Source organism: Planococcus citri, chromosome 2 (genome assembly GCF_950023065.1).
Source record: "Planococcus citri chromosome 2, ihPlaCitr1.1, whole genome shotgun sequence".
NCBI lineage: Eukaryota > Metazoa > Arthropoda > Insecta > Hemiptera > Pseudococcidae > Planococcus > Planococcus citri.
Genome location: NC_088678.1, coordinates 8719543 through 8741488, shown reverse-complemented (window position 1 = coordinate 8741488; position 21946 = coordinate 8719543). Strand labels below are relative to the sequence as shown.

General features: G+C 35.9%; 3 protein-coding genes across 6 annotated transcripts; 2 read left to right on the top strand and 1 right to left on the bottom strand.

Moving 5' to 3' along the window:
* Nucleotides 1-1196: 1196 nt before the first annotated feature.
* On the top strand, nt 1197-3008 carry LOC135834504 (speckle-type POZ protein-like). Its single transcript, XM_065348425.1, has 2 exons — nt 1197-1425; nt 1534-3008. The coding sequence occupies exon 2, from the start codon at nt 1585-1587 to the stop codon at nt 2779-2781; it is 1197 nt and encodes a 398-aa protein (XP_065204497.1). The 5' UTR covers nt 1197-1425; nt 1534-1584; the 3' UTR covers nt 2782-3008.
* Nucleotides 3009-6565: 3557 nt separating this feature from the next.
* Nucleotides 6566-8402, top strand: Atg101 (autophagy-related protein 101). 4 transcript variants are annotated; one of them, XM_065348422.1, is made up of 3 exons: nt 6566-6748; nt 6899-7012; nt 7164-8402. In XM_065348422.1, the coding sequence occupies exon 3, from the start codon at nt 7226-7228 to the stop codon at nt 7877-7879; it is 654 nt and encodes a 217-aa protein (XP_065204494.1). In that variant the 5' UTR covers nt 6566-6748; nt 6899-7012; nt 7164-7225; the 3' UTR covers nt 7880-8402. The 4 variants fall into 4 exon arrangements, with proteins under 4 accessions (XP_065204494.1, XP_065204496.1, XP_065204495.1 ...); XM_065348421.1 differs by having other exon boundaries at nt 6567-6748; nt 7161-8402; XM_065348424.1 differs by lacking the exon at nt 6899-7012.
* Nucleotides 8403-13343: 4941 nt separating this feature from the next.
* Nucleotides 13344-21859, bottom strand: LOC135834502 (protein XRP2-like). Its single transcript, XM_065348420.1, has 7 exons — nt 18310-21859; nt 18000-18209; nt 17747-17919; nt 17495-17642; nt 17239-17392; nt 13835-13990; nt 13344-13608 (listed from the first exon to the last, which is right to left on the bottom strand). The coding sequence occupies exons 1-7, from the start codon at nt 18402-18404 to the stop codon at nt 13489-13491; spliced, it is 1056 nt and encodes a 351-aa protein (XP_065204492.1). The 5' UTR covers nt 18405-21859; the 3' UTR covers nt 13344-13488.
* Between the last annotated feature and the right edge of the window lie 87 nt (nt 21860-21946).

Below are 21946 nucleotides of genomic sequence, written 5' to 3'. Positions count from 1 at the left end.
ATCGGATAAAACTGAAATTTGGTTTGTTTTGTACCCCGATTTGTGATGGTATCGAACTACTCTAGAGCCTCCAACGCATTTTGCCTTTTTCATTTTTTAAAATTATCATTATTAATAGGTATAGGTATTAGAAATAATTACTGGAGCAAATTTTGGACTTGAACCGCCAGTCCGTCACAAAAATATTTGTCTGAATTCTGAAGTCTGAATTGATAAAAGGACTTTTAAAGATGGTAAATCTGAGTTTATAGGGAGTGGGAACTGAATTCCATTTTCACGCTGCTCATAGCGTTTTTTTCGAGAACTGGAGAATCCAGAAATCCGCTGGAGACTCCAGAACAGTTCGAAACCATCGTAAAGGTACAAAACAAGTTTCAGTTTCAGCATTCTAGGTCAATTTGAGGAGTGTGTCAAGAGGTTTTTCAAGAAGTAAAAACAATAAAAATTCGATTTTTTCATCTAGAAACTGCTGCATTTTGGATATGTTATGAAATTTTTGATTTCATTTTCTATCAATCGATTCCTTACCTATGGTAAATGACCTTTTTCGACTTTCTCACCTTCCCCAGCCCTCTCCACTTTCAGTCCTCTTAAAAACTCGGGATATCCACGAATTTTGAATCAAGTTCGTCCACTCAAATCCCTTTAGGCTTCAAATTCAATGAAACCAATCCCAAGTCCAAATAAATAGGTACCAAATTTTTAGTTGAGCAAATTCCGTTGAAATGTTTTTTATAGTGTATAGCTGACTGCTGAGAAAAGAAAACTGAGCTGAGATAGGTAACTTTGTAGTTCGGTGAACAAAAATAAAATATATAAAAATTGGTCCTATAAACAATAAAATAAAATCAAACGTACGTAAAATCCTGTAGGTAAATCGATGAAAATATTGAAAATGAACTTCATCTGCTCAGTGCTGTCAGGGGTGTCAGCTGTGTGCTGGGTTTTGAGTTCTCTCTCAATCCCAATCCAACAGAATCATTTTTGACCGCTTCCTTTGTTCTGAGAAATATCGTAATCAAGCCAAAAATAGAATTAATTAATAAAATTAAAATTTGAAATAAATAAAATAACATTATTGTTCAGAAAAAAAAACTATTTTTACCTATTTTGTACAAGAGTTATCAAAAGTTAATTACCAGCTGATAGGAAAATTCGGCTAAAACACAAATCTTCGATCGTCTCACGAATGTTTACGAAGACAGCCGAAAGCGACGAATTATTTGTTTCACCAAAGTTTATCAAAAAGAATCGAACTTTCTTATCAAAATCATTACACGGTAACGTCAATCTTTTAAACCGAAAAGAAAATATTGATTGCACTTGTACAGGCAAGTGTAAAACTTCATAATCTATTACTTCAAGTCTAATTACTCTTCGTTAGTATTGTACCGTGTACACAGTGGAAAATGTCAACGCCTAAATGTAAGTATCTTTCTCGCCTAACTGTACCTTGGTACCTAGTACCTACTCATATTATTTCATTTATCTGTCTGTCAAACGCTCAATATGTATCATTTTTTCAATTTCCAGCATTGGTTGAATAAAGAAGTACAATATTTGCTAGCATTGAAATAAGTCAATATGGACAGTCTGCTAGACGACTCGCTGTCACTCTCACGAGAAGTAAATACTTTAACATCTACGAGCATGTCAAACTTACACGATGGGAAAAACGCAGCCGATAAATCGATTTCTTCGGGCAACGCTCCGGTCGCCGAAAGCTGGTGTGAGACCGAAGTGAAATTCGAGAAATGCAGCCATATTTGGACAATCAATCATTACAGATTTTTCCACGACGAACGAGGCGAACTTCTTTTATCATCTATGTTCTCGGCAGTCACAGCTGATAAATACAAATGGATACTGGTACTTTATCCGAAGAATAAAAACGATACGAATTACATATCGTTGTATTTGGGTTTGAAGCAAACGACAGACGATTACGACGAGCTGTTCGTAAAATTCAAATTCTCAGTATTGGATGCTGAACGCAACCAGATGCATACTTTGAATAGTAATCTGCGTAAATTTACTCAACAGTCGAAATCGATGGGATATCCGAGATACCTGGAGAGAAATTATCTATTCGATAAGAGCGATCAGCTACTGCCCGGTGACCGGTTAACTATCTATTGCGAGGTTACTTTCGCCAAAGTCAGCGATATTTGTAATACTAGCGGCCAGCTAGACGCGTCTCAGTTGAAAACGACCAATTGTAATTTATCCGATAATTTACAAACGTTGGTTATGAACGAAGAACTGAGCGATGTCAAGTTTAGAATCAAAGGTAAAGATATTCCTGCCCATAAAGCTATACTGGCAGCTCGTAGTCCGGTATTCGCCGCTATGCTGAAGCACGACATGCAAGAGGGTCTTAGCAACTGTATTGAAATCACCGATATCGATCAGCCGGTCTTCGAAGAACTGTTATGGTATATTTATACGGGCAAAGCTCCCAGATTGAAAGAGTTAGCTGCCAAGTTACTCGTCGCTGCTGATAAATACGATATAGAACGATTGAAAGTTATCTGCGAAGAAGCCCTGTGCTCGGATTTAACGTTGAAGAATTCCACAGAATATCTAATATTGGCCGATCTGTACCGTGCCGATAGATTGAAGTCTCAGGCTATTCATTATACGAGGATGCATGCTCCTAATATATTGAAAACTTCGGCTTGGAAGACTGCAGTATCGATGTATCCTCATATCGCTTATGATATTTGTAATACGATGTTAATGCGCGAAGGACCGCCTCATAAACGTCAACGTATGACTTGAACGTATTTTTCTCGCGAATTTGTAAACATCAACGGACTTGAATAATCTTTTCTGTCTCTTATACTTTTCTTTATTTTTTTTCTTACTTATTTGTGATAGAGTTATTCTGTTTGTAAATCAAGTGAATTATTCAACGAATTGTTCAGCTCGATAATTTGTAGTAGTTCAGCGTAGATTTTTATTTTTTTGAATTTCGATATACGAAATTATATTATTAATGAATGGAAGGTCGTGTTTTGGATTTCATTTTGTTTATTAATCGTTCGGTGTAAAATTTGAGAATTAGATCATTAATATGTAGATTTGGATGGGATCTCATTCCCATAAGGTTTTTGATGATCTCTTATAAGAATAAATTCCAAGTGAGTTTGAGAGATCAACGTTGCGATGGGTGACTTGGAGAGAGGTTTTTTCTCTCATAGAGAAGTTTTTCTTCAAAAAAGTTTTTCACAGTGAAATTTCAGTAACATTTTAATAATTATGATAAATTAATAATGCTAAAAAAAAAAAAAAAAAAAAAACATTTGAATTAAGGTACTGTAAAAGTTACAAAAAAGATGAGATTTTAATATTGTAACAAAATTTAGCGAAAATTGCATGGAACTGTAGAACATTGTTGAAACGTTTTCAACACAAGTGAGCAGATAAAAGCTTCAAAAATACCGTAAATCGCCAAAAATTGATGAAAAAGTTCTAAAGATATGATAAAATGATGTAAAAACTCTAAAAAAAAAAATTTTGAAAAAAAATTAGGTACCGAAAAAAGATTGAGTTTTAGTGAAATTTGGCAAAATGCAATCAAAATTGTAGGTAAAAAGACATTGTCAAAATCAGAAATTACTTTAAAAAATCAATATAGCACCAGAATTAACGAAATTTTAATAATTTTGAGAAAAATTCAACCAAAAAAAAAAACATTGAAAGCAATAAAAACTAACATGATTAGGTAGCAGCCAATTAATTAAATGGTGACATGATGAGTTTTTGGCCTTGAAGAGGGGTAAAATAGGGTTGGAAGGCTGAAACCTGCAAAAGGCACTTCTGATACATCCTCCCAATGTACTGTGAAAATTTGGACCCTCTAGGTCAATTTGAAGGAGCTACAGAGTGTTCTAAAACTTGAAAAAAAAAACTTGAAAATAGCTGAAAAATCCACATTTCTTATTCTGGAGAGCAGAGGGGTCAAATTGGTTTGAAGGCTGAAACCAGCAAAATGCACTTCTGATACATCCTTCCAATGTACTGTAAAAATTTGGACCCTCTAGGTCCATTTGGAGGGGCTGTAGGCTTTCCTAAACTCCTAAAGGTCGAGAAAAAACCCATAAAATAGCCAAAAAAATCCACTTTTTGACCCTAGAGAGGGATCAAATAAGAGTTAGAAGATTGAAACCTGCAAAAGGCACTTCTGATACATCCTCCCAATGTATTGTGAAAATTTGGACCCTTTAGGTCAATTTGGAGGGGCTGTAGGCTTTCCTAAAGGTCGAAAAACACGTAAAATAGCCAAAAAATCAACTTTTTTGACCCTGGAGAGGGATCAAATAGGGTTGGAAGGTTGAAATCGGCAAAATACACTCAAGTGACACCATCCCATTGTATGCTGGACATTGGGGCTCTTTAGGTCAATTCTAAGAGTGGAGTGGGGTCAAAAATAGGGTCAAAATCAGGTTTTTCCACCTTAAATAGGGTGGGGATGACCTAGGAATCTGAAATTTGGATATGTTGTTTACAATGGTAGTACTCACCAATGGTATGAATTTGGGCCTTTTTCATCAATTTGGGGCCAAATTATGCTTCTCCAAAAAAATGACCTTTCTGTAATTTTCAACTTTGACCCTTCCAACTGCAGGGGTCAATTTTAGCTCTCAAGAGAACCCCATTCCCCAAGTTTGACTTTATTTGATCAATTAGAACTGGCTCCAGGTCATAAAATGTAAAAATCACCATCGTGCTAAAAAATACTGGCCTACTGCAAAGTGCAAACACCCCCATTTTTTACAAAAATTTGGCTAAAAAGATAAACGGAAAAATTCTAAAAAAAACTTCGAAAAAAATAATGTTAAAACCCTGAGAAAAAGTGTTTAAATAATGCAAAAATAAAAACTACCCTAAGAACAGCATAAAGGCATTTGAAAAAAAAGTGACACAAAATCGAAGACTATTTTTTTTTTTTTCAAAAAAAGGCATAAAAATCCATCTTTATCCAACTTTACAGCTGAGTGGAAAGAGGTTGAAAAGTCAAAACATCAAAAAGTCACCCCCCCCCCCCCTCATCATACATGCCAAATTTCAACCTCCAATTTGAAGGGATGGGGGCGAGACAAGATTTTTCAATATCGAAAAAACACGAAAAAAAAAACAGGGTTTTCCTCTCTAAATTTTTCTGGTAGACTGATTTTTGGATTTGTTATACGACTATTGATTTTCTATCAATTAGTTTCAAGTTTGACTTTTTTGACCATTTTCACTCTCCTCCACTCCACACTTCCCCAAAAATTTGGACATCTACGAATATTGAGTCCAAGTTCATCGCCACTCAAACCTTTTCAATCCAACGTTGAACCAATGTCTAAATAATACCGAATTTGAGCGAATTTTGTTGCTAAAATCCCCCCCCCCCAATGGAATTTTAGCAAAATGCAGACAAAATAATTCGATTGAACATTTCGATGATTTCGAAACTTGAGGAAATTTTATTAAAATTTGTCCAAAATGCATGGAAAAGCATTCAAATTTTTGAAAATTGCCAAAAACGTAATGGAATTCTACTGAAATTTTTCATCATAAGTGCATGAGAAAGTGCCCCAAATCTCAAAAAAACACTAAAACCGCTAAAAACTAAGCAAAAAACTGAAAAGAGATGACAATTTTTATGAAGTTTACCTAAAATGCGTGGAACATTGGAACAACGTTTTTGATGAATTGATGTACACAGGTAGGTTGGTAGGTAATAGGTATAGACTAAAAATACTCAGAAATCAAATTTAAAAATAATAAATATATTCAAAAAAGGCAAAAAGTAATGAAATTTAAAATTTTGAAAAAAATTGCAGAAAATATAAATCAAAAAGTGTTGAAAAATGTGTCGAAGTTTTGTAAAAATATTTTTTTAAAAAACAACATTGAAATCATTGAAAATTTCTGAGTATAGTAATAGTAAAATAATTTATAAAATTCACGAAATGCACAATGCAGTGATGAAAAAACTTTTGCATTTCAGTTTCAGAATATCAGAATACAGAAGAGACAGACTTAAGTTTTTATTTTCAATTTCTTTCGGTTATTCGGTTTTTTCGATTTTTCCAGTTCCTTTCCTATTAATATACCAAATTACAAATAGGCTGCATTAAAAAGTTGGCAAGTTCGGTTTAAAAAAAAAAGTAAAATAAGTCTTGTGTATTTTACCAAGAAAGTTCCGGTAATTCACGAGTTTTGATGACTGTTGAAGTGTTGAGCTTTCAAATTTTTAGTAATCAATAATCATCTTTCCACTTTTCAGCTCATCTTCTAGCTTCTAGCTCAATAAAAGAATAAATTGGCGATATAAGCCGAGGAAGAATAAATGAAAATGATGAATTGATGAATGAAAGTTTCAATACCATAAAATTCACAATATAATTCCAAATTTCCAAGCTCTCAAGTTCAAAAAGCTCAAAATTTTAAAAAAGAAAAAAAAATTATTCGAACTTCGTCAACTTCGAAGGTCACACTGTCACAGATAACAAATCAGCTAAATTTTTAGTCGTCACACACTGGCAACCCTGATTTCGCGTTTCTCTGATTTCTTTCAAGAGTGTGTGTGTATTTCTTTTTTTTTTTTAGAAAACGAAAATATTGAAACGCCATTGTAAAGTATAAACGTAAATCTGCATTTGTTTTTATTATAAATAATTATTATAATCAACCTACTGTGATTAGTTCGCGAAAAATAATTCATCTATTATTCAATGTCGTACAAGACGTGAGGGTAAGTGAAGGCGATATCTGTGTAGATTCTCATTGAATGATAAAAACACTGCGAGCGCAAGATCAAATCTAAATATCACACTAGTTAATTGCGTATAAATAAAGTGAGATGATAATTAGTTTGGTCTTTGTTTGATGATTTGTTAAAAAGCACATTTAATCAGCACATGGTGGTTGGTGCAATTGTATCGATATTTCGAAATATGAAATCGTAGCGAAGTTTTGAATCCAATACTACTAGCGTGTATATTACAAATCGATGAAGGTAATTATATGTCGAAACCTTGTTACAAATTACTACTATATTATCGTCGTGTGTTACTACGATTACAGATCCACGTTATGATTTTATAACACGTTCGTATAATACTGACTCAGTTGTGTTTTTGTTTTTGTTTTTTTCATGATAACAGCAGAAGATCGAGTGAATGAAAAAAAGAAGTGATGAGCATAACAACGACGATCATAGACGAGGAAAATGAACCACAGGTCGCAAACGTTTGAATTACGAGTGGAAGGAAGACAGATCGACGAAGCTGTGGCGAGCTTATTTCATACTGTACTTTTGCACAGGACTTTGGGTAAATTTACTTTCAACGAAGATGGCTCGTATTCTGTCGGTACAGTCGGAATACAAGACGTAGACTGCGATTTTATCGACGTCACGTACGTCTGTTGTTCGTCGTACACGCTGGATAATCTATTGAAAAGAGCGATAAGCAGATTCTCCGATAGTTTACGTAAAGATAACCAAGGCAGCGGTCAAATTTCGCTCGAGTTCTTTCAACGTAGAAGATCCCATTGGCCTTTTCAACCAGAAAGTGTACCTTGGGAAGTATGGAACGTACGTATCGAAATGATCAAGCTATGTAACGAATACGAAAGACAACTGAGTAAAGAGACAGTCGGCGAAAAACTCGGTGAAAAGATGATGCATATTGCCGAGATAATGAATCGACACGAATATCTACCTTGTATACCGCCTCAGTCAGAATTAGAGCTGATTTTCGATACATCTTTTCCAGACGTTCAACCTTATTTATTCAAATTAGAATACGTTACATCGGAAACATCCAGTCCTTCGGTTGGAACCACCTTTCGTAAACTTATCAGAGAAACGTTATCGTTCTAGAATCCTTATATTTTTTTCTCGATATCCATCTCAGTCTCATCGTTATTTCTTTTTTTAGAGATGTTAAATATTTATTGTACAACTGAAGCTTTAAATTATCGAGATACGATATTTGTAGTATTGATCTCAAATCGTATTCGGGTGTCATGAAGAATTCGTCGCGTCGTATATTAAATGTTTTTCTTTTTTTTTTAATACTTAATTTTTAATATGTATTTTGTCCCATTTTCTCTCCACTGTCCCCCTACTACCCCCCACACATCTCTTTGTATATTCTAATGTAAAAAAAAAGCTTCGTAAAAAAAATTCGAATGTACGTGTTATCTTTTTTCATTTTTTTAAATAAGATCCAACGTGACTGCCTATTTTATGTTTTTTTTTTTTTTTTTTTTGTTCACTCGTTATTCGTGTGTGCTCGCGCCGCTATGAATTCTTTATGTAAATTGCGACGAAATGCCGATTTATCGCTTCGTGTTGGGATTTTTACATGTTTAGAACTAAGTAAAGACATTGTTTAAATTAGTGAGATGATTTTTTTTTTTCTCTTAGTCATTAAGTCCTCGTGTATGTTTCGATTTTCATTAAGTCGAAAATATTATACCCATGTCCTCTCTTCTTGGCTTTCGTTATCAGCTCTGATAGATGCCATCGCCGTCCGTTTACGTTGTTTTGATTGAAATTGCATGATTGGGGGTTTTTGGATGTTACTTTTCGAAGCCTCGAACGATTTGGGAACTGAAATATAGGCCTAATTTTCAAAATCCAGAGGATTATGTAGTTTCGAGTCAACGATTGAGTTACGGTTTGAGTTCCATTCTGTTCGAAGAAGTGATACGATGACAGCTTTGAAAATATTCCCTTTGAGGTATCTGAATCTGGATCAGTGAACAAATTATTTCCAGACAGTATTTGATATTCAGACTTCCTGTTTTCATTAGAACAATTTTTTGCTGCAAATTTAAATACAAAGGAATCGTTATAAAATTCTGACCATCGTGCTGCTCTTATCATCTCATAAAATGCTTTTCATCGTGAGTAAAAATAACTTACCTGACACCAGACTCGTGATATTTCGAATAAAAATACCCATTTTTATCGAAGAACTAATCGTTAGATAACGTTCACCGAGTTGTTTAATAATTGTCGAGTTTTAAGATTTATTACATCATCATTTTTATTTCTCAGTCAGCCGAATAATACCACTAATATTTGATCAAGAATATTTTCCATCTGGACCAAAACCATTTTATAATTTTTTAACACTTTTCACCGACCTTGAAACGTACTCATCGTACGTAATTATTTCGATTTTTTTTCTAAAATCGACTCTCCTCTCCTCAGTTTTTCGACAACTTTGGCTCTGATTCAATTTTTAAGCAGAGGTGATGCTAATGAGATTTTTTTATCGAACGAAGGTCTTTTTTTTTTTTTTTGAACGAAGGGATCTTCGTTATGTAGTCGTGTTCGGTGCTACGTTTAAAAATTGAGGATATCTTTTTGTTACTGGATTGATTTTATAAAATAATAATACTTAATTCGAATATAAATAAATCACTTTGTGCAATATTTTCGTCGAAATTACCTACCTAATGCTTAAGAATTGGGGATTTTTTTCTACACTGTGCACTTTCTTTACCTTTTTGTACTTTTTATAAATTGCTTTTCGTAATTTTCATCGCTAATACCAATTATTGATAGATGTCGTAGCATTTGTGAAGTTCCCCTTGCCTTTCTGCCATTTTTTTTCGTACAGAGTTTGGCAATAATTAGTTCTCAGGTAGATATCAGCTGTTCAGTGCTGTAAATTTAGAATGAACTGAGTGTTTATTTTACAGGTTTTAAAGTGCCTAAAAATGAGTCATTTTGACAGAATTTGGTATTTGTTATGAAGTATTTCATCGTTGGAATACGAATCAAGCTGAAACTTGAGGTTTTATTTCATTTTGTGGATCGAATGAAGCCTTCTGAGGTCTCGAATTCGTTTAAAATTATTATTTAAACGAACTCGGGCCTCGCCTGTTTTGTCTAAATTATTAGTATAGATCTAAGCATTACCTACCTACGACTTGTAATTTTTACTTTCAAACTATAGAGTCTTCGAAAAACACCCAATACAAATCTACTTCGTTATGCCTACAACAAACAAATGAAACCCACTTCAATTATTTTCAGTGCCTAGAGATCTGCTTATTTTTTCATTTTTATTCGTGAATATAATTTTAAAAAAAATAATAGTAAATAAATACATAAAATTTAAAAAAAAAACACACACACAATTTAGGGGATAGATATATTGAAAATGTTGTAAAATCGTAGTTCCTGATTTAATTATTAAAGAATTGATTATTATTTTTTTTTAATGATTTAAATACCTTACGATACCTATAATAATAATAATAATATGCATATACAGAGGATTTTTGTTTTTAAGTTTTTACCGTTGTTTTTATTTGTATATTTTAATCGGATATTTATTTCGTAATATGCAGCGACGAATACTTAAATTTCCTGTTTAATTTTTTTGTACCTTATTACGTATATATCATTTTGTAAGTTTTTTTTTCTTTTTTTTTTTTTTTTTGTATAAAATCACCGTTGTAATTTTTTTCTATTGTAATTGTATTTATGGATGAATATTGATACGTTGCCCTTTTTATGTTTTAAAAAAAAATGATTTAATATAGATATTTTTTTCTCTTTTTGTTGTTTATGTATTTGTATAATAAAGGTGTATAATTCGTGTACCTTGTACCATTTTTGTCGTATAGTACAAAATAAAGAGTTTTTGTGCTTTTTATGCGATTAGTCTTATTGTTGTTGACTGTTGTTGTTATTGATGGCGATGGCGAATTTGTATGGTAATTTCCTGAGGATATGAAATGAGTTGTTCTTTATTTGCGCGAATGTGAAGGTTATGTACGAGCGGTTACGACTTATACGACGTAGGTTGGTAGGTAAAGGTATATTCGTCGTGTGACATGACGATGATTTTTTATTAAATTTACAATTTAGATGACGAATTGATAATGTGGATTGTTTTGTAGCGGTGTAACGGTGGTATGAAAATCGTTAACGAATCGGAAAGGAGGTAAAATTTCGAATGGATTGGTTTTTTTTAGTCACTCGTATTGTTACTAACTACAAATATGAAGGAACGTACAGGTTTGTCAAATTTTTAGGGGTTTTAGTGATACTTACTTAGTGTTAACATTTTTTTTTTTTAATAGAAGCCGATATTTATTTATTTTTTTATTATAATTGTTTTAAATTATTGTTACTCCATTTTTTAGGGGTACTTATACTTTGAAAAAACTATAATTTATAATACTTTTCGTACTTACAAGGGAACCTCTTGAGGTGTCCGCCTCCGATTTGAACGAGACCGCGATTTTTGGAAAGAGCATGTTCTAAAACCCTCAAATCCAAATTTTCAGCTGCCCAAGTTCATTTTTCGATTTTTGGCGAATTTTTGAAAATCCAAAATTGACTATTTTAATGATTTATGATTTTTTTTTAAAGTACGTACTTGATCAATCAAAATGTTCAAAATAAGTCCTAAAACTGATATTAACCCCCCCAAATCCAAATTTCGCCATTTCCAGCCATTCTGGAGCCTCCAGCGCGATTTTTCAATTTCTCCAGAATTTTAAATTTGCTCCAGAAGGCGTGAATATGAAGTTGGGCAGCTAAAAATCGAGTTGTGTGTTATACTCGACCTGTTTAACGAATTTATCCGCATTTGAGCCGATTCTGGATGGGACACCACAAGAGTGATTTCTTGAACAGCTTTTGTTCAAAATAAAAATATTCAAAAATCAAAAATTTCCCGTTTGCGAAAATTTTTTTTGAAATTTGCGCGAATTGCTGTATTTTGAACACAACAAATCCCCTGAGGCCGAGTTCCGCCATTTCCAGCCATTCTGGAGCCTCCAGCGCGATTTTTCAATTTCTCCAGAATTTTGAATTTGCTCCAGAAGGCGTGAATATGAAGTTGGGCAGCTAAAAATCGAGTTGTGTGTTATACTCGATCTGTTTAACGAGTTTATCAACATTTAAGTCGATTCTGGAGCGGAAACCTCAAGAGTGGTTTTTTGACAAGCTTTTTTTCAAAATGAAAATATTCAAAAATCAAAAATTTCCCGTTTGCGAGAAAATTTTCGAAATTTGCGCGAATCGCAGTATTTCGTCATGAACAAACCCCCTGAGGCCGAATTTCGACATTTCCAGCCATTCTGGAGGCTCCAGCGCGATTTTTCAATTTTTCCAGAATTTTCAATTTGCTCCAGAAGGCGTGAATATGAAGTTGGGCAGCTAAAAATCGAGTTGTATATTACACTCGATCTGTTTAACGGGTTTATCAACATTCAAGTCGATTCCGGAGGGGACACCTCAAGAGTGTTTTTCTGACGAGTTTTTTTTTTCAAAATAAAAATATCAAAAAATCAAAAATTTCTCGTTTGTGAGAAAATTTTTGAAATTTTTGCGAATCGCTGTATTTCGTCATTAATTAACCACACGAGAGCGAATTTCGCCATTTCCAGCCTTTCTTGGGCATCCCTTTAATTTTTGGATATTTTTATTATGAATAAAAGCTGGTCAAAAACCCACTCTTGAGGTGTCCGCTCCAGAATCGGCTCAAATGTGAATAAATTCGTTGAACAGTTCTAGTATAACACACAACTCGTTTTTGAGCTGCCCAACTTCATATTCTTGCCTTCTGAAGCAAATTGAAGATTCTGGAGAAATTGAAAAATCGCGCTGGAGGCTCCAGAATGGCTGGAAATGGCGGAACTCGGCCTCAGGGGGTTTGTTGTGTTCAAAATACAGCGATTCGCGCAATTTCGAAAAAATTTTCGCAAACGGGAAATTTTTGATTTTTGAATATTTTTATTTTGAAAAAAACCCACTCTTGAGGTGTCCGCTCCAGAATCGGCTCAAATGTGGATAAATTCGTTAAACAGGTCGAGTATAACACACAACTCGATTTTTAGCTGCCCAACTTCATATTCACGCCTTCTGGAGCAAATTCAAAATTCTGGAGAAATTGAAAAATCGCGCTGGAGGCTCCAGAATGGCTGGAAATGGCGAAATTTGGATTTGGGGGGTTAATATCAGTTTTAGGACTCATTTTGAACATTTTTATTGATCAAGTACGTACTTTTTAAAAAATAAGCATAAATCACCAAAATAGTCAATTTTGGATTTTCAAAAATTCGCCATAAATCGAAAAATGAACTTGGGCAGCTGAAAATTGGATTTGGGGATCTTAGAACATGCTCTTTCCAAAAATCGCGGTCCCGTTCAAATCGGAGGCGTAGACATCAAGAGGTTCCCTGGTTAGGTACGAGTAGTTAGAATTTTCCAAAGACGTTTTTCTTAAAGTACATACATAAGTACCTAATTCCCATCCCCAAAAATAAATATGGTGTGCCCGAATCATCGATACGTAGGTACTTGAAAAAAATATTATTTATGCATTTATTCTTCCAGTTCATGTTACAAAAATGTAAGTACATTTTTTCGTTACATTACAAATTCTGAACCAGAAGTATCCACTTCTCAAAAAAATAGGCTCGATCACGTTCAGCATTGGATTTTCATCACGATTTTCAACTGTGGGATTCCATTTGAAGATCAGCGATTCCAAAAAATGTGTTCACTTGGTGAGAAGCCATATTTACAGTCGGACTAACGTAATATAAAGTCGTTTCCATATTCTTTGAGATGATCTATTAGGGAAAAAAGAGAACAGTAAACCTTAGTAAGTTTATTAAGTACATACTAAGTAAGTATACTCAGTTTAAATTAGGCCTATAGGTAAGTATCTTCAATAAATAAAATCATAATTTTAAAATGCATACATTTCAAGTCTGAAAGAGAATAAAAAACAAGGAAGGAAAGAAAGAATGAGCAATTAACCAGTTATGTACTTATTTCGATAATCCATCGTCCTACCTGTGAAGAAATATGGAGGACACTTTTTCCACACAAATGGAGACCAATTACTGGACCATGCTGAATTGCTTTGATCAAAGTTGAAGTGAGGAATAGTGATTCAGCATGCTGAACTGTTAAATTCACCTGTCTGCTTTTTATCAGTTCGATATTAGGCTGAAAAAATATCACTTGTGAGATTAGTATTTTAGAATTTATCATATCAGATTTTTTTTGAGAGATTTGAAATTTGATTTTTCAATTGGACATGTCTCACCTCGATCCACATACCAAACAATATTTTTTTATCGATTAATATTGGATTCTGTTTCAATAATGTTCAAAACTCAATAATGATTATTTTTTGCAAAAAAAAAAAAAAAATGCAGAAAAATTCCATTTTTTTTTTTTAGCTATAACACTCAGATCTGGTCATAATTTTTGGTTTTTACTTGTTTTTTTTTTCAAATGAAGTAAAAGAAAAATGATTACTGACCAAAGTCTCATGAAAATACATAGATGCTGCGTGAATAAGAAAATAAGCATTTTTGATGTGAAAGGTAAAGTTTTGAAAATTATAGCCTTTGATTTTTTTTGGGGGGGGGGGAGGGATTTTTGTTGCCAATGATACTCTAGCCTTGAAAAATATTAGAGGAAATTATCGAGCTCATCCAGAGGCACGCTCCTGCTAGTCCTGCTTCTCCGAGATTTTATAATTTTGGTTTTCCACCTAGTCTAAAATTAGTTGTTCCAAAAGCCTCCTTCTTCAAAAAAAAAAATTGAAAAACTAATTTACCAGTTAGGTACCTATTTTAAAATGTCTCATTTTTGCGTCAAAATCGTTCCAAGTAATCCCTTTAAAAAACAAAAAAAAACTCTTTAGGACCTTATCTCTTGTATGAAGACCTCCAAAATTGGAAGAAAATTAAAATCAAGGAAAAAAATGGAATAATGAATCAAACTCAACCAACATTTTTTTGTTGGGAAATTTCCTTTTTCTGTGTAAGGATTTCTTTTGAATTGACCCAGTTTCCAAAAAAAAAAAAAACGTTCCTCAATCACCCAAATAATGCTAGTCTTCTTGCACAAAGCTTTCCAAATTCATATAAAAAAATTTCAATTCAAAATTATCAATGTTTATATGTACTTAATACAGCCCATTTTTTAATATTTTTGTAATTTTTGGTGAAATTTTTTCTTTAGAAAAAAAACTCCTTCGCCCCTCCAATAAACTACAATGTATTGGTCCTCTTGTGACGTGTATGAAGCTCCCAAGGAAGCAAAAAATCGTCAAAAAGTGACAAAAATAATTGAATTCCACAAAACATTCTTGAAGATTTTTATTTCTTGTCAAAATCTTCCCAAATATACTTTTTTCAAGAAAAAAACTCGTATTTGTAATTCTTTACGACCTGATTTCTAATAAGAGCCAAGAGGGCCAAAATTTTCAAGGATGTAAAAAAATAAAACCAATGACTTTGCGAGAAATGAGCGCGAAAAAATCCCCCCCCCCCAAAAAATGTTTACAAGCATGCATAAAACTTGAAAGTTATTCTGGTGTCTCAAACCCTTCCCCCTCCAGGCAGAACAATGTCGGCAAAAAGTGGGACATTTTTGGGAAAATTTGAATAAAGTTGACTAGAAGAACCATAATATAGTCGGGGAGCCCGCATAAGGATCTATTGCACCCCCTCCCCCCCGGTCGATCCTCCGGGACAACTTTTTTCTTAAAAGGGGAGTCCTAAGGAACATTTCTAGCCCTTGACCTCAAAAAAAAAGAGTGCTCCTACTTACAAAATGGCGGCCATTTTGATTGACAAGTCAGCCGAAATCGCAGATTTTGCGTTCCAACATAGGACTTTAACGAAACTTTTCAAACCGTACCGAAGTAGATCGACAGATCAGACAGAAATTTATCACTTGTCAAAATTTCAAGTGCTAAAGTGCCTTTTTCGATTTTTTGGTGAATTTTTAAAAATCAAATTTCTAAGACAAAAATGAGGGAAAAATCAAAATTTTACCAAATTGACCGAGAAAGCTGAAATTTGGGATATACCCTATTTTCGACAGACCAACTCGATTGGAAACGGTTTCAAACCGTTTTGAGCAGTTCTGGAGCCTCCAGCAGATTTTTGAAACTCGAAATTCTCACAAAATTTCATCGAATGGAGTTGGAAAGCCGAAATTTACTCTGCACTTTAATTTTAACACCCTCTGAACACGACTTCAGGTGGGTTCCAGTCATGTTGGACCCTCCAGTGACTTTTTGAAAATTACTGGAGTCTCCACCAGATTTTTTAAACTTGGAATTCCTATACTTAACATTTCATCAAATGGAATTAACAAGCTGAAATTTACTTCGCAAACTAATTTCAATACTCTAAAAATTCAACTGCAGGTGGATTTTAAGTCGTTTTGGAGGCTCCAGTAACTTTTTGAAAGGTTGAATGGCGTTTTTTTAGAAAATAGCAATTTCCAAAAAGTAGCTAGAAGCTTCAAAACCATTTGAAACCACCATGCAGTCGACTGAATTCCAAGTTTTAAAAATTTGGTGGAGACTCCAGTAATTTTCAAAAAGTCACGGGGGCTCCAACATGATTTGAACCCACTTGAAGTCGTCTTCAGAGGGTGTTAAAATAGGATCGCAAAGTAAATTTTGGCTTTCCATCTCCGTTTAATGAAATTTTGGGGGAATTTCAAGTTTAAAAAATGTACTGGAGGCTCCAGTAATTTTCAAGAAGTCGCTGGAGGCTCCAAAACGACTTGAAATCCACCTGCAGTCGACGTCGTAGCGTATTGAAATTAGTTTGCAGCATAAATTTCGGCTTTCCAACTCCATTCGATGAAATTTTGTGAGAATTTCGAGTTTCAAAAATCTGCTGGAGGCTCCAGAACTGCTCAAAACGGTTTGAAACCGTTTCCAATCGATTTGGCATGTCGAAAATAGGGTATATCCCAAATTTCAGCTTTCTTGGTCAATTTGGTGAAATTTTGATTTTTTCCCTCATTTTTGGCCTAAATTTGATTTTCAAAAATTCACCAAAAATCGAAAAAGGATTTTTAGCACTTGGAATTTTGACAGGTGATAAATTTTTGCCTGATCTTTCGATTTACCTTTGTACGGTTTTCGGCTGACCTGTCAATCAAAATGGCCGCCATTTTGTAAGTAGGGCCACTTTTTGTTTTTGAGGACAAGGGCTAGAAATGTTTCTTAGGACTCCCCCTTTATGAAAAAAGTTGTCCCGGAGGATCGACCGGGGGGAGGTGCAATAGATCCTTATGCATGCCGGCTTCCCGACTAATATAAGGAGCAGCTCAAAAATTGTATTCAACTACCTGTATCTAAACCCTACCAATGAACCAAATTTCTAAAACATACCAAAATAAATATATTAAAAATTGAACTACTTCGTTCGAATACTCACCGTTCTGATATTTATAAGCGTTAGAAAGGATTTGGCGGAGAAATCGTCACAAAATAATACAAAACAGTTTTCATAAGCGTCATTTGTCTGTTTATAAATTGATCCTGTCGTTAATGGTATCACACTTCTGTTCCTTTCGGTTGAAAAATCCAACCTTGACAACAAAAACACCATGTTTTTCATTAAACATAAATACGTAGGTGCATGGTATAAGTAATAGGTATTTCAGTATTTGGTACTGCTTTGAGAAACGTACTGTTCGATTTCAGGAATGGAAGACGTAACTTGGATGTCTTCTTGGCAAAAATTCCAATTCGGGTAATCGTTTTTGTTGGCTGGAGTGTAATCGTGGATCTTGTACCAGATATTATTCCAAATATTCAAGTTGCATTTTTGAAATTGTTCTGAAAATTTAGCATACTCGTAGGTGAGTTTTCAGATTACCTATCTCATCATCTCGATAAATGTAGAACGACTAATAAAATATATAGTCAAATAGGTAACCTACCTTTGATATTTGTGTAGGATAATTGCAAGCATGAGAATGAAATATCTTTCGAAGATTCAATAATGGGTCGAGTGGCACAGTACAACGATACTTTGAGATTTTTACAGTCACGAAGTCGAAATTGTTCGCAAGCAACTACAATAGTACAATCGGCGCAGTCTCTTATAAAAATGCTAAAGATTTGAAAAATAGTCTCGTTAGTTTTCCTGGCTAAATTCAGCGAAACCTGTCAGGCAATTCAAACCATTCGAACCTTCTTTTCATCGGCCCAAAGACCAAAGTACAATGGCAGCAGTCATCAACAGTCACAGTATTGGTGAAATCTAGTATAAAAATAGTGCTATTGGAGCAATTCTGAATAATAAATTGTTGACCGTTTATCGAACCCGGCAATTTCCATCGTTCCGATTCGTGAACGTTTTCTAATAAATAATCGTCGATATTCGTATTTTCTCGATTACTCCTACGTACAAAATGTAAAAAAAAAACATACTTTTCCAATAAAACTACAAAAATTGTGCATTTCAAAATAAATAGGTACTTGAATAAGTAAGTAATACAACCATGAATACGATGAATTCGCTGATAAAGCCGGAGGTTTGTTCTTCTGCAACAATTTGAGTTTTGACAAAAAACCACCCATTGTGAACGAAAACATGTGAAACAAATGATCCGAAGGGTTAAAAATTCCAATGTTTATATTTACCGTAAACAAGAACCGTTGCTATGGTAGCCGGAAATCAGGTTAGTGGTGGTATTAGAAGCTGAATTTTCACCTTATTCATGGTTACCAATATAGCCCATTTCCCGCGTGCAGATTTTGAAACTATGATAAGGCTTGATATATGAATTCTACAGGTACCTAGGTAGGTATATCTTTAAGTAGCGGTTTTTTCCTTTACTTGCGTCGAGTTATTTGGAGGAATTTTTTGAAAGAAAGGTAACCTTGACCAGGTTGAACCTGGCATGCGAATTCTAGGTGTGTTTAAATTATCCCTTGACCTCGTAAATTGGTTGTTTTAGAATTAGGTACCTACATAGTGGACTCATCGCGTATTATAATTAAAACGAAATACTATTAAAAATGATTTGTTTGAATTTTATTACAATTGGAATTTCTGCCTAATAAAACGGTCTCGAGAAATAGATAGCTCAGGTACTTACTTGAAACTTTTTTGAACAACTCTCCAATTAGAACGAAACAGAACTAGATTGAAAGAGCATCTTCGAAAATCTCCATAAGCAAAATTTCATGTCTTCAAGTTCAATTTGAATTTTCAAAAAAAAAATTTGATTAAAAAGCTGATTTACTTACCTAAAGAGCAAGTTTTAAACTTTTATTCATGCGAATGTATATTTTTTGAACGAAGTGAATAACAAATAACTCCCTTAATTCAACTCCCACGTATCAACAACTAAGTACGAGTTTTGAGTCATTCTGGCGCCTCCAGAGTCTAGACATTTTTCAATTTCCTCCAGAAATTTCAAATTGCCCAAGAGGGGCCAAAAATTAATTTTAGAATCTATAATTTTAATTGGGGCTTGTAGGTAATGCATCTACTGGACCGATTTTAGCGAGTTACCGTGAAATTCCAGGAGTGCCAATTCAAAAGTAAATTTTTGACTACCTACCTAAGTACCTACCTACTTCAAAACCTATACAAGTAATTTATAAATTCCAGAAAAAGGGAAAAAAAATCAAATTTTTGAAGGAGGCCGATCGTTAAGTGAGCGTTTACAAAATCATCTAACTCAAACAATTGCAAATTGACGTTTTTCAAGCCGACAGCGAGTTTTCAAATTTCTTCAGCAATTTCAAATTATTATGGAAGGGCCAAATGAACGGACTCTGAAGGGACTCTGGAGGGACTCTAAACGGACTCTGGATGGACTCTGAACAGACTCTGAACAGACTCTGAACGGACTCTGTAGGGACTCTGAAGGGACTCTGGATGGACTCTGAGCAGACTCTGAACGGACTCTGAACGGACTCTGTAGGGCCTCTGTAGGGACTCTTGACTGACTCTGAACGGACTCTGAATGGACTGTGAACAGACTCTGAACGGACTCTGTAAGGACTCTGAAGGGACTCTGAACAGACTCTGAACGGACTCTGAATGGACTCTGAACGGACTCTGGATGGACTCTGAACAGACTCTAAACGGACTCTGAACGTACTCTGAAAGGAACTCTGAAGGGACTCTGAATGGACTCTGAACGGACTCTGAAGGTACTCTGAACAGACTCTGAAGGGACTCTGAAGGGACTCTGCTGGGACTCTGAAGGGACTCTGAACGGACTCTGAACGGACTCTGAATGGACTCTGAACGGACTCTGGATGGACTCTGAACAGACTCTGAACGGACTCTGAACGGACTCTGAACGGACTCTGTAGGGACTCTTGACTGACTCTGAACGGACTCTGAATGGACTCTGAATGTACTGTGAACAGACTCTGAACGGACTCTGTAGGGACTCTGAAGGGACTCTGTAGGGACTCTGAAGGGACTCTGTAGGGACTCTTGACTGACTCTGAATGGACTCTGAACGGACTCTGGATGGACTCTGAACAGACTCTGAACGGACTCTGAACGGACTCTGTAGGGACTCTGAACGGACTCTAGATGGACTCTGAAGGTACTCTGCTGGGACTCTGAATGGACTCTGAGCGGACTGTGAACAGACTCTGAGCGGACTGTGAACGGACTCTGAAGGGACTCTGAAGGGACTCTGAAGGGACTCTGAACGGACTCTGATGTGACTCTGAACGGACTCTGGATGGACTCAAAACAGACTCTGTAGGGACTCTGCTGGGACTCTGAAGGGACTCTGAACGGACTCTGAACGGACTCTGAAGGGACTCTGTAGGGACTCTGCTGGGACTCTGAAGGGACTCTGAAGGGACTCTGAACGGACTCTGAACGGACTCTGAAGGGACTCTGTAGGGACTCTTGACTGACTCTGAATGGACTCTGAACGGACTCTAGATGGACTCTGAACGGACTCTGGATGGACTCTGAACAGACTCTGAACGGACTCTGTAGGGACTCTGAACGGACTCTGTAGGGACTCTTGACTGACTCTGAATGGACTCTGAACGGACTCTGAAGAGACTCTGAAGGGACTATGAACTCTGAATGGACTCTGAACGGACTGTGAACAGACTCTGAGCGGACTGTGAACGGACTCTGAAGGGACTCTGAACTCTGAATGGACTCTGAGCGGACTCTGAACACACTCTGAACGGACTCTGGATGGACTCTGAAGGGACTCTGAATGGACTCTGAACGGACTCTGATGTGACTCTGAACGGACTCTGGATGGACTCAAAACAGACTCTGTAGGGACTCTGAACGGACTCTGAACAGACTCTGAACAGACCCTGAAAGGACCCTGAATGGACTCTGAACGGACTATGAACTCTGAACGGACTCTGAATGGACTCTGAGCGGACTCTGAACAGACTCTGAACGGACTCTGTAGGGACTCTGAAGGGTCTCTGAAGGGACTCTGAAGGGACTCTGGATGGACTCTGAGCAGACTCTGAACGGACTCTGAACGGACTCTGAAGGGACTCTGAAGGGACTCTGGACGGATTCTGAACAGACTCTGTAGGGACTCTGAAGGGACTCTGAACGGACTCTGAACGGACTCAGAGGACTCTCAGGGGAACCTCAAGAGACTCCCACGGCACTCTCAGGGGACTCTCAAGGGACTCACAGAGGACTCTCATGTGACTCTCAGGGGACTCTCACTGAACTCACACGGGACTCACAGATGACTCTCAAGTGACTCTCAGGGGATTCCCAGGGGGACTCTCATGGGACTCCTACGTGACTCACCAGGGAGTCACAAAGGACTCTAGTGTGACTCTCAAGGGACTCTCTAGGGACTCTCAGTAGTTTCTCGGGGACTCCCGGGGGACTCTGATGTGACTCTCAGGGGACTCTCACTGGACTCACATGGGACTCACAGATGACTCTCAAGGGACATGGGACTCCTATGTGACTCATCAGGGACTAACAAAGGACTCCAGTGTGACTCTCAAGGGACTCTTGGTAAACTCTCAGAGGACTCCCAGGGGACTCTCAAGGGACTCCCCGGAGACTCACATGGGACACCCATGTGACTCACTGGGGACTCACAGATGACTTACTCCAAATAGTTCCTTTAAAAAAAATCCTTCGGCTTCAGAAACGA